At 37.9% G+C, this 13988-nt stretch overlaps 1 protein-coding gene across 1 annotated transcript; it reads right to left on the bottom strand.

The window, feature by feature from the left end:
* Positions 1-3078: 3078 nt before the first annotated feature.
* cahz (carbonic anhydrase) lies at positions 3079-13125 on the bottom strand. Its single transcript, XM_067475013.1, has 7 exons — positions 12784-13125; positions 11815-12012; positions 10308-10426; positions 10019-10111; positions 9833-9895; positions 9574-9729; positions 3079-4656 (listed from the first exon to the last, which is right to left on the bottom strand). The coding sequence occupies exons 1-7, from the start codon at positions 12815-12817 to the stop codon at positions 4537-4539; spliced, it is 783 nt and encodes a 260-aa protein (XP_067331114.1). The 5' UTR covers positions 12818-13125; the 3' UTR covers positions 3079-4536.
* Positions 13126-13988: the final 863 nt, after the last annotated feature.

Genomic DNA, 13988 nt, shown 5'->3' on the forward strand with positions numbered 1-13988 from the left:
ACCTTTAGTGTCAACATGTGCATCCATTTTTTATGCCTTTGAAACGAGAACAGGCTGTTTTTTTTCTGAGTTTAAACACCATGGAAAAAAACAAGAAACAACAGTTTCTGACTTGATGGCTTTGTTTTTTTTTATGACAAAAAGAACATGGTGCAAACACTGTGCAAAATAGAATGTCCAAACCTGTCTAGTCTAGATGCTCACTGCAGGTGTTGAATGTCAGTGATAGTTAAAGATGTTTTTTTGGGTTGAGTTGTTTGGCTGAAATATTTGTTTAGCTGTTTTTTTTTTGCAAATAAAAAATGACGCATTTTTGGCCAGTGATCTTCTGTTTCGGCTTGTAGATTAGCTGTTTTGAAAATGTGATGTTGACGACAAAAGTCTGTAAGAAAAAAAAAAATCTGGTGAGGGCCCATGAGGATGATCACATATACCCCCCTTGAAAACAAATAACATAAGTAAGGTTTCATAGAAATACAATAGCATAGCTAAGAAAAAGTAAGTTATTGACAGGTGTTATTTTATTGACAGGTGTTAGTTTAATGACAGGTGTTAGTTTATTGACAGGTGTTAGTTTAATGATTTATTTTTCATGGCAGTGGTGTCTGTGAATAAGAGAAACTTTAAATTATTCATCCAAGCTGAATCAATTACTTAGTTTGCTTATTTTTTAAATATGGTCTGCACTAATATAGATTTTATTTTTTACCTGTTGGTGCTCAAAGTGATTTACACTGTTTCTTATTTCGGTGTCTTTGACATGTGACCCGAGGAGCCGGGGATTCAAAACTCAGCGCTGGCTTCCCTGAGTTATTTACATATTAGAAATCGAATTTAAAAAATGTTTATTATAAAATTAAGTGAGTACTGAAACAACTGATGGCTTAAACAACAGAAAACATCTCACTCTTATTGGAACTGCAGAGGCTTCTGATTTATGAAAGTCTGCTCAATGGTCAGAACCCCGTCTCAATTTACACACTGTTCTACAATACGTTACAAATAAAATAAAGTTTTCACACAGAACTGCGTTCTGATTCTACAGCACTTCAGCTGTGTGCTGTTGTAGACTGGACCACAATGCCCACAACAGAGTTGGAGCGTGAAATAAAATTGTAATTAAATCTACATTCTCAACAAAAATGAAACAAAAATGTATTGTTTGAAATCCAGTTAAAACTAATTGAAATAGAACAGTAATAGTAATAGAAATGAAACATTAAAAAGAACACACACACACACACACACACACACACACACACACACACACACACACACACAAAAGTAATCTGGAGGGCAGGACCGCACATTTAAGTTAAATCATAGTTGAAGTTTAATGGATGATTTTTTAGTTTGACTTTTACTGCTTGTGTCTTCTACAGAATGTGTACTGATGCACTGAGTTGAGTCTGTGTGTCTATGTCCGATAACAGCTCTGAGTAAAGTAGTTCTGAGAAATTATCACTTCTCCGTGGCTCCATTTTCTGGCTATAGATTGATAACAGACAGCAGGCCTCACTGCGCAGGCACTCCCTTATAATCACACACACATATTGTACAAGTAGACAGATAACAAACAGGCTATTAATGGGATATTTTACCAGCATGGTGGCTCCAATAAGCGTGAAAGTCCTGGCCTCTGATAGTCACCACAACAATATACTGAGACATAAAACTACTCTATCTCAAATATGAGCTGTTTCAATTGGTTAAGCAGGTATAAAAAAAAACTTGGTTATGTTACAGCTGAGCAAGTGAATTTTTACAAAGTTTGTGAAATAGGTTCAGTCAAAAGTCAAAACTGAAGTCACAGAAACTAAATTTTGACAGTAAATTTTCTAAAATAAAATCAGTCTCTGTTGAAATTGTAACTCTTTTGATGGCAGATCACACCTCTCACAATGAATATAAGACAGTGGCTGGTGGTTGAACTTTTGTTCTTATTTCTTGCTCCAAACTGTCATATGCTTAACTACAACTGTGCAAACATGGCGGTTGGGTTGGGTTCAGGCCCAAACACATTATGCTTAGATTTAGGTAAAAAAATAAATAGTTAAAAATCTGGGCTTCACCACCTTTATCTTGTGACTGGTTGTAATAAGCAACTGAAAGATGTTCCGGACTGGACTGTAACTCCTTCCCCCTCGGGAAAGGTTGTTGATCATCACTCCGACACTAACCTCTTTACACATGTTCACTAAATCTGCTACACTTCACCCAACAGTTTGAACAGTGTTTTGAAGGAAAGTTCGGATCTTTGCTGAGAGAATTTTATAAATAACTTGGCTCAGTTTGCCTAGTCATCTCATCTACAACTGCAGCTGAGTCAGAGAGACAGTTGGAGACAGTGGTTGTTTACACCGTCCAGCTAATGGTGTGTGATGAGGAGGATTCTAACAAAGGAGAATTGGTAGAGACACCAACAAACAGCAAAACAGTGTTACATAAGGCCATCAGTGGTCAACTTCACATCCCCTACCAAATTCAGCAGCACTGTTTTACAATGCTTTTGTAATACAATTTGCATTTTCATTCAGTTTATGTGAAAGTCTGTGTCCCATCCTCCCTCATTTAAAGTTTGTAGACAATGTTTGGTTGGAGACAATGAAAACAGTTTTTTAGCGGCTCTGTAAATCTTTGAGTTTAATCCGATGATGGGTCTAGATGGAAAGCACCAAAGTAAACACAATGCATCCTCTGGGAATCAGGGCAATCCATCCACCAGTTTTTGAGCCATTCAGTCAAAAGCACACAACTCATTGCTACAAAGAGTTGGAAGATAACCCTTATTAGATGGATTCTTTGACTCCTAGCTATGAATCTGTGACTAATGAATGCTTGTGCGACATTCCATTGTATAGGTTTTAATATTAGACCAGCTGAGAGGGTATGGACCTGAAAAGTGAGCAAGTGAGCACTTTATGAAACTATGTTTGTTTGTATCACATTTCATGGAAAGACAACAAATATCAACGACAAATATCCAGCTCATAGTTGCACCAGTAAGTAGAACTGATGAGAACTGATCCATTAATTAAACTCCAGTGGGTTGTAAGAAAAAGGAAAATGAGACATCTGTAAATTGCTTCAAAACGTGTTTTATTGATACAATTATTTTCTGTGTTTAATATGACAGAAGTATTTTTCTGTAATGTAACAGAAGATTGAAGTTTTTATAGCATTTCTATAACATCAGAAGAAAGTAATATTGCTCTAGTCTCTTATCATTGTCACTAATCTGTTAGATACTACTGTATATCGACACCATATCTTATGTTAATATATAGTTTAAAAAATGATCCATTATATTCCTTCAAGAAACAGCTCTGTCTCTTACACTCTTAGACAATGAGGTTAAAAGACAATGTTTAATGCACTGTGGTAACAGGTAGTTCAGTTGTCATAGCTCTTGGAAAAAATCAACTGGCACTTGTCTTGTAAGGATTCTGATAAAACGTGCCAGCGGAAGCCGAGTCCAAACAATGTTCTATGATGTGAAAGCTCCACATAGAAAGATGCTCATCACACAGAGATAACCAAGTTATCATTTCTCTACATGCATCCATTTGGACGTGGCACTGAGCTGTTCCATCAATTACACCCTTCGCAACATATTGCAGCATTCCAGAGCTTGATTATCACAAGGTGATCATTGACTAAAAATCTATTTGCATTGAAACCTTAGCAGGTGGTGGTCACAGTGCACAGCTGCATATTCATTGCTGACAAATGTTATGTCCAAAATCAGTCCGTTCATGTCTTTGCTGGTTGATATGATCACTTTGTGATGAGTCCTTAATAAAACTTTAGCTTTAACAATATGAGCAGTTGCCTGCAGCAAAATTCACAACACAATCAAATGCATAGAAAGAGCTTTAGGAAGCTGATAAAGACCTAGTCTGAAGCTTAACAGTTAAGTTCATTTTAAATGGAGGAATTGATTTTGTTAGGCACTGGGCAAGGTGTACTTTTCATCTGTAGCATATGTGTGCGCACATGCATCCATATTATAGAGCTGCCTATGCATTGTCTTCTTTTATTGCATTGATACAAAATAAATATATGCATATATTGTTTGAGTGTTATTTTCTGGCAAGTCCTTATAAATATTTTAATTAACTTTAATACCACAAACAGAACTACTACTTATAGAATATTTGGATGGATTTCTATTTATCTACCTACATTTTGATGAAGACTGTCTTGTCACACATCAGCGTTATACTACAAATAGATTTTTGTAGGTTATTAGTTGTAGTGAAAATACGATGAACAAAATGAGAATTTCAAGGACCAATTCTTATCCAATCAAAGTCTCTTAGCACCAGATAAAAACTCATTAGCAAAGTTTCTCTGCAAAGTTCTCGTTCTACTTTCCACATTAATTTCATCAGGGCTAAATAAGAGAGAGGAAGAGGAGAGAAGACAAGAGAAGAAAAGAGAGGGGAGGAGCATAGAAATAACGACTGCACGTTGAGAGCAATGGGAGTAAGAAGACATGTTAAGTAAAGGGGTGAGGAAGTTTTAAATCAGGGCCTATTTGAAGGAGGCACGGACCTGACGACCCTTCAGAAGCTGAGGAGGCCGATAATTGTCGACCATGTTGCATGAATCTTCTTCTTCTGCAGAGAAGAGGAGGCAGCGGAACTTGCTCATCTAATGAGAATGGAGAGACAAGAAGGACAATGAAAGGAGAAAGTTAGTTAAGGTTTAAACTGCCAACACCAGTGGCTCTGTGACAGGTTCAGTACCTCAGCATTTGTCCGTGTCTGCACCTTCACTAACAGAAAGACAGGTCCCTGTCCATCATTCTTTCTAATAACAAAAAAGGTTTTTACCAGAAACTTGCAAGACATTTCTGGACTGTTCTTGCTAGCTCAGATCCTGTTTTTAAAAGAAATACATTATGTGGGTAACATAATTGCAATGTAGAAATAAAAGTAGCTGTGATTCCTACACACGTTATCTAATGTTTAGACTGTCAGAAAGATACAGTTGTTCTGAAACCAGAGCTAAACAAGCAAAGGTCATGTTCACTAGCAGGATGTTGGGTTTCATTATGACAATGACCTAACTCTAATTAGGACAAGTAAATGCAACCACTTTATCCTGCACCTTGATTCTCTACAATTTAAAGGCACAATTCATATCTGAATTTGGATCAGTCACTTGAGAGCAAGACAGCTCTCAAGTGACTGTGCTCTTCTAGATTGTTTGTTAAGGGCTTAAACAGTTGCAGTTCTATACAGTATAGCCTGTGTATAACAATTTCGAAATTAACAGTATACATTTAATAAGAAATTCATTGATTAATTGCAATTATTCAAAAATTATAAATAAATTCCTAATTTATCCAGCTAGAGTAGTTTTTATGATTGAAAACTTACATTATGACATAATGTGCATTTTAGTACAGTGTGTGTATATGTGTGCACATAGTTGTAACCCTGCTGATCATTGAAAATATTATACCTGTTTATCAGCTCTGAATATTTTCATAAGTTATTAGTATTGCAGGTGGGTTCTTAGCAGCTATGTGTGAGAAGTACACCCTGGGCCTACTATCAGCCATTACTATCATGCATTTCTCCAATCTAAAGTCACATTTTTAAAACTGTTCACGCCATCAGCAAAACAGAAGTGCATGTGGACAAAACACTATATTCTATTGACATTTGCTGCAAACCTTTTAAATGCAAACGTACTGTTGTCAAAACTCTCGAAACTGAATGATGGCAAATCATGTGCATTTCTGCATTAAATTAAATATTAAAATATCTAGGGAACCATGGCAGAATGTTTACAATAATGGGAAATAATAATCACACAAACTTTAACATTAGCTAAAAGCCTGCTCGAAGTCTTTTTTGTTTTTTAAAAGCGTATGTATTCAGTATAATTTGTAAAAAAAAAAATAGAGTGGTTTAATTCCTGGCTCCATCTGTCACATGTCGACGTGTCCTTGAGCAAGACACTGAACCCCAACTTAGTTGCCCCTGGTGAATGTAAGCTAGCTGCATAGCAGCTCCCCCATAGGTGCGATTGTGAGTGTGAATGGGTTAATAAGAAGCAGCCTAAAGCGCTTTGGTTACCAAATGCAGGAGACGGGGAGGAGCTGTAGATACAGTAAGAGTGATTATACCTTACATGATTTTTTTGCAGTATGAGCCCTGTAAGTCTTTGCATCCCTGAAATTTCATGAATTTGACATGTTGTTTCAACATTTTGTAACGATATAGAAATAAGTATATTAATGCAAATTGCTGACTTTCTAATTTATTCTTGTTACATGTACCATCAACAAAGTGGAAATGTGTTAATTTTATTCTACAATTACAACTACTTTATGTGGAAAATGATCAAAGCTGCAAAGATAAAAGTTCTTTTAGGTCAGTATAGTAGGAATGTCAAAGTAAGCTTACCGAGTTAGAACTGTTGCTATGTGGTGGTTTGAATAAGTTTTGGTGGTGAGATTAGCGGTTTGGCCAAAGTGCATGTTGGTAATGCAGTCTGCATCATAACCACATATTAAAAAGTGGCTTCATAATTTAAACATGCTTCTTAGCAACGGAAAACAGCTGTGCCAGAAAGAATCTGTGATTATCTACAGTGCAACATGTGCAGTTTAGCCAATTAAGAGTTAGAACTTCATCCTATACCTGCAAGCCAATCAGAAGCAAAAATTTCCTGTGGATGCAGAATCATTTCTCTGATGCAAATTGGAGACAAAATGTGTGTGGCATAAAAACAAATGATTAACCGTTCCCTTAGGATTCATATTCTTAATTGAAAAGAGGCCTAAAGAAAACAGTCTACTGGAATCAACCCAAGTACATGACCGTCGGAATAGTGTGTGTGTTAGTGTGTGTGTGTGTGTGAGAAGTAACTAAAGCAACGTCTCTTCTGGGAGCCATGTAGCCTTTAACAAGCTTGTAAGCTTGAATAATTTCCCTTAGCAGGCTCAGTCAGCAATGTTTGCAGTTCTCTGTCATGGCAAAGTAGATGTACTGCGAAATGAAAATATGTCTCTACAGAGCTTCTTTTTATTGTATGTCCAAGTTTTATCGTGGGAGCATTAAAACTTGTCCATTAAAACTATATGAAGTTTGTAGAGTACCATATATGTATGTAAGGATAGAATCAACCTGCCCCCTGAAGATAGAGGCACTCAGTTTAATCTCAGTGAAACACAAGGCTCAGACCCACCCTGCCAAAAAGTATGAAAAAGGTTCTTAAACTCTTGATAGTGCTTGAACCCTGAAAACTAACTCTGAGGGTTTTCTTTATAATTTATGACAGGTATATTATAATAAAATGTATTTCATTTGGTATGTGATACTCTCAACACCATTTGTCAGTTTTGTTGGGAGTTCCAAATATTCATTTACATGAATAGTCTTGTTCAACGGGGATCTGCAGTGTACGTGGTGCAGACCATAGAATGAATGAATAATTTACTCTGAACAAACACTCATGTCCTCCCAGTTATCTCATTGATTATTAGCAGCAGAAAGCTGGAAGCTCATCTTTGTGACTAAACACCATCTCAGATCTGTCCACAAGGGGTTTGCCTGGTTTTAAATTGATGCACAAAACATTGGATGATGGTTTTCCGAGCTCAGCTACTGGTACCTTCACTACCACAACATTCGACCAAGGCCATTCTCTACTTTGGTGGGATCAACCTTTTGGATAAAGATGATCTTTGTGCATTAGCGTCAGGGATGATTACATTAACCATTAGTGAAAAATATCTATAGATCATTTGTACGCAGCACTCTCTGAACATTTTCACGGGAAAAGAAAGAATCTGGGAGCCTTTGGAAAGTCACGCATTAGAGCGTGATCTTTTTCTGCATATATTCAACTAACATTTTGAAAGATTGGGGTTGTATAGTGAAAACTACTTTACATTATATGCTCCAAAACATATTATATTTGGCCCCGAGTTAGACTGGAGACCTGTCCAGAGTGTACCCGGTCTGTCGCCCTGTGATAGCTGCAATAGGCTGCAGCCCCCCCACAACCCTACACAGGATCAGCAGTTACAGATAATGGATGGATGGATGATTTCCTGAAGGGCTGTGCAAAGTGTAGTGGAGCATAAAGAGCGAAGGAGGGATTTTTAACAACAGGAAGAGGGAAGGTCTCAGCTGAGCAAGGTGGATTGATTTCAAGTTACATGCTACCACTGAGTAAGTTCCATATTGTAGCTTTGAGGTACAACTAAAATGACTTATTAGGACGTCTCTAATGTATTAAAATACAAAAAAGTATTTTTAGTGCTCTCTACAATGAACATAAAAAAAAGCATTTTCTACAAACACTGTAGTACATGAACTGCGGCAGCAGTGGCTCTAGTGACCAGACGTCTGGCAGTTCTGAGAAGAAGAGACATGTAAAGTGTCCACAGAAATACATATCAGGATGATCTCTCTCCTTTCTGAAAGCTCCAGTATTAGCTGAAACAACTACAAGAAACCTGTCACAAATATGTAGGACAACAAAATTATGGCTATTAAAACAAATATTTTTAGTTTTTTCAAATTAATCACTTTATGGGGGTTTTTTTTGTGTGGGATGGTTTGTTCATTTTATATGTGGTAATAATCACTTTGACTAGGCGAGTATTTGCGTTCAAAAAAGCAGATTCCAGATATCATTTGGTGAGAAGCGAGGGAACACCCTGGCTCACGGGTCTCACAGTGCTACACACAGAGGCAGACACACTTTCACACTCGCATTCACACCTACAGGCAATAGAGTCACAAATGAACCTAACATGTGAGGTTGGCAGTGATAACCACTCCCCCACTGTGCTGCCGAAAAATATTTGATGTGTTTATTTTTATTTACTACTTTAAATATAATTGAAACAGCTAATATACAGAAACATGAGAGACCAATAAAAACTGACTGATTTAACATTGATCTTGAGCTGAGATTTCACTGTTTTCAACACATTGAGACGAAGTTATGATTCTACCATCCATTATATTTTGGACTTAGATGTACCTATTACAGCCTAATGCTTAATGCCAGCATTAAGGCCAATGCAGTTTCTATGCAGTTGAGCACAGTTTTTTTTTTTGGACAAGAGCATGTGTCAGCTGAGCAACAGCATTAGTATTAAAGGGTAAGTTATTTTTTTCTGTCCCCTCTTTTTTCTGGTCTGTGGTGGTGGAATAGCAATGCTCACAACAGTGAGTGATAATCAGTAATGATCATATTATTAATAAAAAGTATGTAAGTAAAAAGTAAAATATAAGGAATTGAGCATTTTGTCAGATATGTGATTTGTTCCAAATGACTGCTTACAAAAACAGTTTCAGACTAAGGTTCCGCAGTAAAATAGTTGGATTGTAGTTGAAGTTATTGAAATGTTGTGTTATCACAAAAGTCCCCATGAACATCTTTAAAAATCCATTGAATTATCTAAAATGATCGCTGCTTCTCACTATGAAGCTGCAGAACCTCTGTTTTCTGTACATTAGGTGTTGACTCAGTTTTTTTCCGTTCTCATTATGATCTGATATAGAGGGAGTAAACAAGTATGTGAAGCAAGTTCATTACTTGTGAAGAGCTGACACTGATTGGCTCCTTGAGGACTATCCAGGTGACACTCTCGAACAGAGGGGGGGTGGTCAGGGAGCCCTCATAGGTCCAGTAATCCAGAGAGCCAGGAAGAAGAGTCTTTGGGTCAAAGTTGGAGAAGGTGGTCTGCTTTCCCTGCAAGTATCAGGGAAGGAAGAACAGTTGTCACTTTCACAGTTTGAGCACGATTATATTCAGCAATGCTGGATTCATAAATTGTAGGGCAGCTGTATCTTACCTTTGTTTTAATAGCATCCAGGTTATCCAGAACTTTTTGAAGTCGGGGGTTGGCCGCACCAATCTGGAGCACAACACACACACACGCTTGAATTTTAAAATTCAATTTTCAAATACATTGTTTTCTATTACAAACCATTCCACCCCGAGTCTGCGGTTTGTCGGTGATAAATCACTGATCACTCACCTTGAGAAAGACCCCAATCACAGCAAGTCCATCAGGCTGGGAGACTGCATCTCCAAAGCTGGGGTACTTGGTGTTCCAGTGCACCAGGTGAAGCTAGAACAGAACAAAGAGTCGAAGTATGTTTGAATTTAATGATCCTTTCAGTGACTTTCTTCAAATTTTCCCTGCAGAAGTTTCATCATAGAATATATAGTTTTTACATGCAGGCCTCTCGCCAAACACAGTATAATGCAGATGGGTCTAGTAATTGTCTTTCATGTAACTCTCGAAGCTCCTGTAGCTTGAGTACCTCACAGGGGAACTTGACTCCGTTGACAGTGTGCTCAGAGCCACAGTCATCACCGGCGCCCCAGTGGAAATGAAACTGCTTCAGACGGTACTTTCCAGAAACAGGGCCTCCAGCCAAGACTTGTTAAAATGGAAAAACTAAATCATTAGAAATGCATTAAGGAAAAGATTTATCTTAAATAAAAGATTTGATATGATCTACAAATCCCTCGTCAATTCTTTCATCTGTTTCATTTCTTTTCTGTTTTTGTAAAAATGGCGTCAGACATGTTCAAATCATAACATGATGTTGCTGATAAATTAAGAACGAGTGCTTAGCCTCATTTAACCATCAGAGTAAAACCATATTTGTCAGATTCAACTACTTCAACTTCAAGTAATATTGAGAGCAAAGTGAATTATTGAAGTGACCTTCACCCCTCGGAGGGGAGCAGAAGGGTTAATGACACAATATGTGGTGAAACTCTAACAAAATGTAATTTAGCACCATGTCCATGGTTCTGCTTGATACTATTCGATATGTCATAACTGTAATTTGTGTTAGTGTCAGCTTCAGGCTTGTCTGTACATTGGTCTTTACATCTCTATTTCAATTAACATTTGTGAATTAAAAAAAAAAATCTTGGATTCTTGAATATTAATTATTTTTACTGGTTTAAATTGTTCTCTTGCTGCACTGAGTGCTGAACAGAAACGCACATGTTCTTTTTAAATAAACTAGTCACTAAATGCATTACTTATAACTTCATAGTAACCTTGGAATAACCTTCTGTTTCTTGTTGGTTCCCAACATGATGGTAACACAGTGATGAATGTGATATACTGTTATATCTGTGCAGTTGGATTTTCACTGTTCATGCTGCTCCTCCCACTCCTTACAATAGTAAGGTGTGCATAGCATTTTGTTCTATAAGTAATATCAGAGCCTACATTTTAAACATTTGCATTGCTTCATAAATAATAATTCATTAGTTATTAATTAAGTGCTATTGCTATGTATTGGTGATTTGTACTGCTTAGTGAATGCTGAATGTGTGGGGTGCAGCAGGGTGGGGTGGTGCAGATGTACTGTTAACCTCCAGATAATGACACAAGTTTGAACAGGGTAAACTGAGCTCTGATGTCGTCACATGATCACAGCAAAGGTGGTTGCATAAACACACGAAGAGGAAATATAATGACACATGGAATATAATAAGGATGGAAATCTTTGGCAAACTCACTAATGGCCATGTCTGTTTCATGTTTCTGTCTGTTAACATGTTTCTCCATTGTGGAGAAACATGTAACATTACATCAGCAGTGGAGACCAGTGTCTTTGCTGCTCATTTGTCAGTGACAGAGTCTGCTAACATTTGCTAACACCACCACCATGCAAAAATAATTATCAAGCCACTTAAATGCTCGCAAGTTAGTTAGCTCTGAAGGTGAAAAGGATCTCAGCTAAGCAAAGCATGTGCTTGTTGTATGTTGACTATGATGTATGTCAGAAGCTGAACAGTGCTTACTGGAACTGTCTGTGTCGTCCACATAGTCCACCTGGAAGGAGTGTCCATTGTTGAGAATGCCCTTGGCGTTGGAGGGGTCATACCTGACTTTGAGAGGCTTCAGAGAGGGGTCATACTTAGCCTCCTTGGGCACAATGTTGATGGGAGACTGCCTGGGCCCATTAGCTACAGGAAACTCCTCTGCCCATTTGTCAGGTCCTATACATATATAAATTCAAAAAATAAATGTGAATTTGTTCATACCAAAACCAGAATTTTCTGCCCACTTATTTGTCACTAAAATGTCATCTAGACCATTCTGCTGCTTTAAGATCCTTTCAGATCCTTTAAATTCAGTGGGGTCCCACTTTTTACCTAGCAAAGCAAAACTATTACTACTAATTGAAAGTAAGTAGAAGTATTATTGGTTAAAGTATCTGAAATGTACAATGATTGTATTCAAGTGAAGCATTTGTACCTCCTAAAATATGGTAATTGTTTTTTAAGTGGTTTAAATAATACATGTAATGGTTTTTACGTATAAATGTGTTGTAGCCTTTGCTTTATTGCTATTTCCAGATCCATTATCCTTTTATTGAATAATTTGAATCGATAATAATGTTCCACATACAAAAACGTCCTTCTTTTACTTAGCACAGCCAATATTGAAGGATCACAGCTTCAGTGCTTATTTCAAAGATCTGTAGGCTCATCAATAGTCCGCTTTTTTAAGTATATCATGTATTTAAAGCTGCTAAAACACATTTTAAAAAGTTTTTAAAATCTATATTTCCCTGTCTAAGGGAAATGGTTCAGTTATACTCTTCTATAAAGTTGTAATTAAATTACTAAAGTAATGAAATAGTTAAGGTGAGATGAGTGATTCCAGTATAGGCTGAAGTTTGAACTAATGACAGCTGAGTGCGGTAGCATGTTCTTAACCTGTTAGACAAAACCCTAAACCCGTGCTGAAAGCCCTGGGATCCTCACCGTTAGCTGGTCCGTATCCCCATCCATGAGACATGGCTGCTCCTTTTGTGTGTTATCCGAAAGAGGGATCAAACCAAGTCGGCTTGCAGGTCGCAGAAGGGACGTGCGATGATGATTTGGTGACAACACCTACTGACCCACCGCTGCCGGGCTCTTTATAGCCTCCGTCAGCCCTCACACCGGTGGGTTTGGTCTGCCGGTGTTGTAATCAGCAGAACGCAGCCATAGAAAGATGCGATGGTGGCGCCCTTCATGCCTGGACCGCTCCTATGCTCAGCTCTTCATATTTCAGCCAGACTGTTGGAAAAACGCAATTGATATTTTATCCCTGAGGTGGTTGCGATGCGCGCACATCAGCCGCTCGCATCCATCATCCTGACACCGCGCGCTGCTCTTCCTCTGGTTATGGGATCAGTGTGTGGAGCAGCGCTGTGTGCGGCCCAACGGATTTGTAGTATCTCAGAGTCAACATTTCTGTGTAAACCTTGGCAGCCTTCGTCAGTATAGTGAGTTGCTTTACATGGTATATGTTCCATGGAATATGCACGTCTGAACCTCCTTATTTCCTTACTGGTATTATTCACTTTTCCCTTCAAAAATGTGACAAGCGGGCACAATAGTGTATCACTTGTCTTCACTCTCCTTTTACCAACGTGGAGTTCGAAGTCAAAGTGGCCAAGCGGCAGGAGCCATAAATCCTACACATTAAATGGCCTTAGGGCATTTGCAAATCAAGATGAAGGATGTTGCTGCTAAGAAAAGGATTGCAATCACTCTTCCACAGTAAGACATATAGAATGCAATAAGATTCATAAAATGTAATAAAATCGTAAAGAAAAAAGATTTGATTGTACTTGTAACTCTTACCTTTTTATTAGAAACATCTAAATTAAAATCATGTCTTTAGTATTCAGTGATCCATATGTTTGGATCCGTGGTAAAATAACAGGAAGGACACACGGCTGTGACATTGGTGTTGCCAACAGATTAGGTTTATTTGACATTAAACATACAGCTATCCAGTCGTGCCACACTGTTACATAAGCTGTGGAAGATAAAAAACACATTGTGGTCCTCTCAAGGGTGAAGGAAGAGAGAGAGAGATGATGAATGGTCTACATTTATATATCACTGCTCCCCCATTTCCTCACCCAGAGCACTTTGCTTCTCATTCACACTTCCACACACAAACAGAGAAGAGAGCT

This window comes from Channa argus, chromosome 14 (genome assembly GCF_033026475.1).
Source record: "Channa argus isolate prfri chromosome 14, Channa argus male v1.0, whole genome shotgun sequence".
NCBI classification, from domain to species: Eukaryota; Metazoa; Chordata; class Actinopteri; order Anabantiformes; family Channidae; genus Channa; species Channa argus.

Excerpts from the sequence above, each read along its gene's own strand:
- cahz (XM_067475013.1), bottom strand. The coding sequence starts at position 12,817 with ATGTCTCATGGATGGGGATACGGACCAGCTAACG. Across the intron at positions 10,112-10,307 it reads GAGTCAAGTTCCCCTGTGAG|CTTCACCTGGTGCACTGGAA; the intron begins GTACTCAAGCTA and ends GTTCTGTTCTAG. Across the intron at positions 9,730-9,832 it reads TGGATGCTATTAAAACAAAG|GGAAAGCAGACCACCTTCTC; the intron begins GTAAGATACAGC and ends TGATACTTGCAG.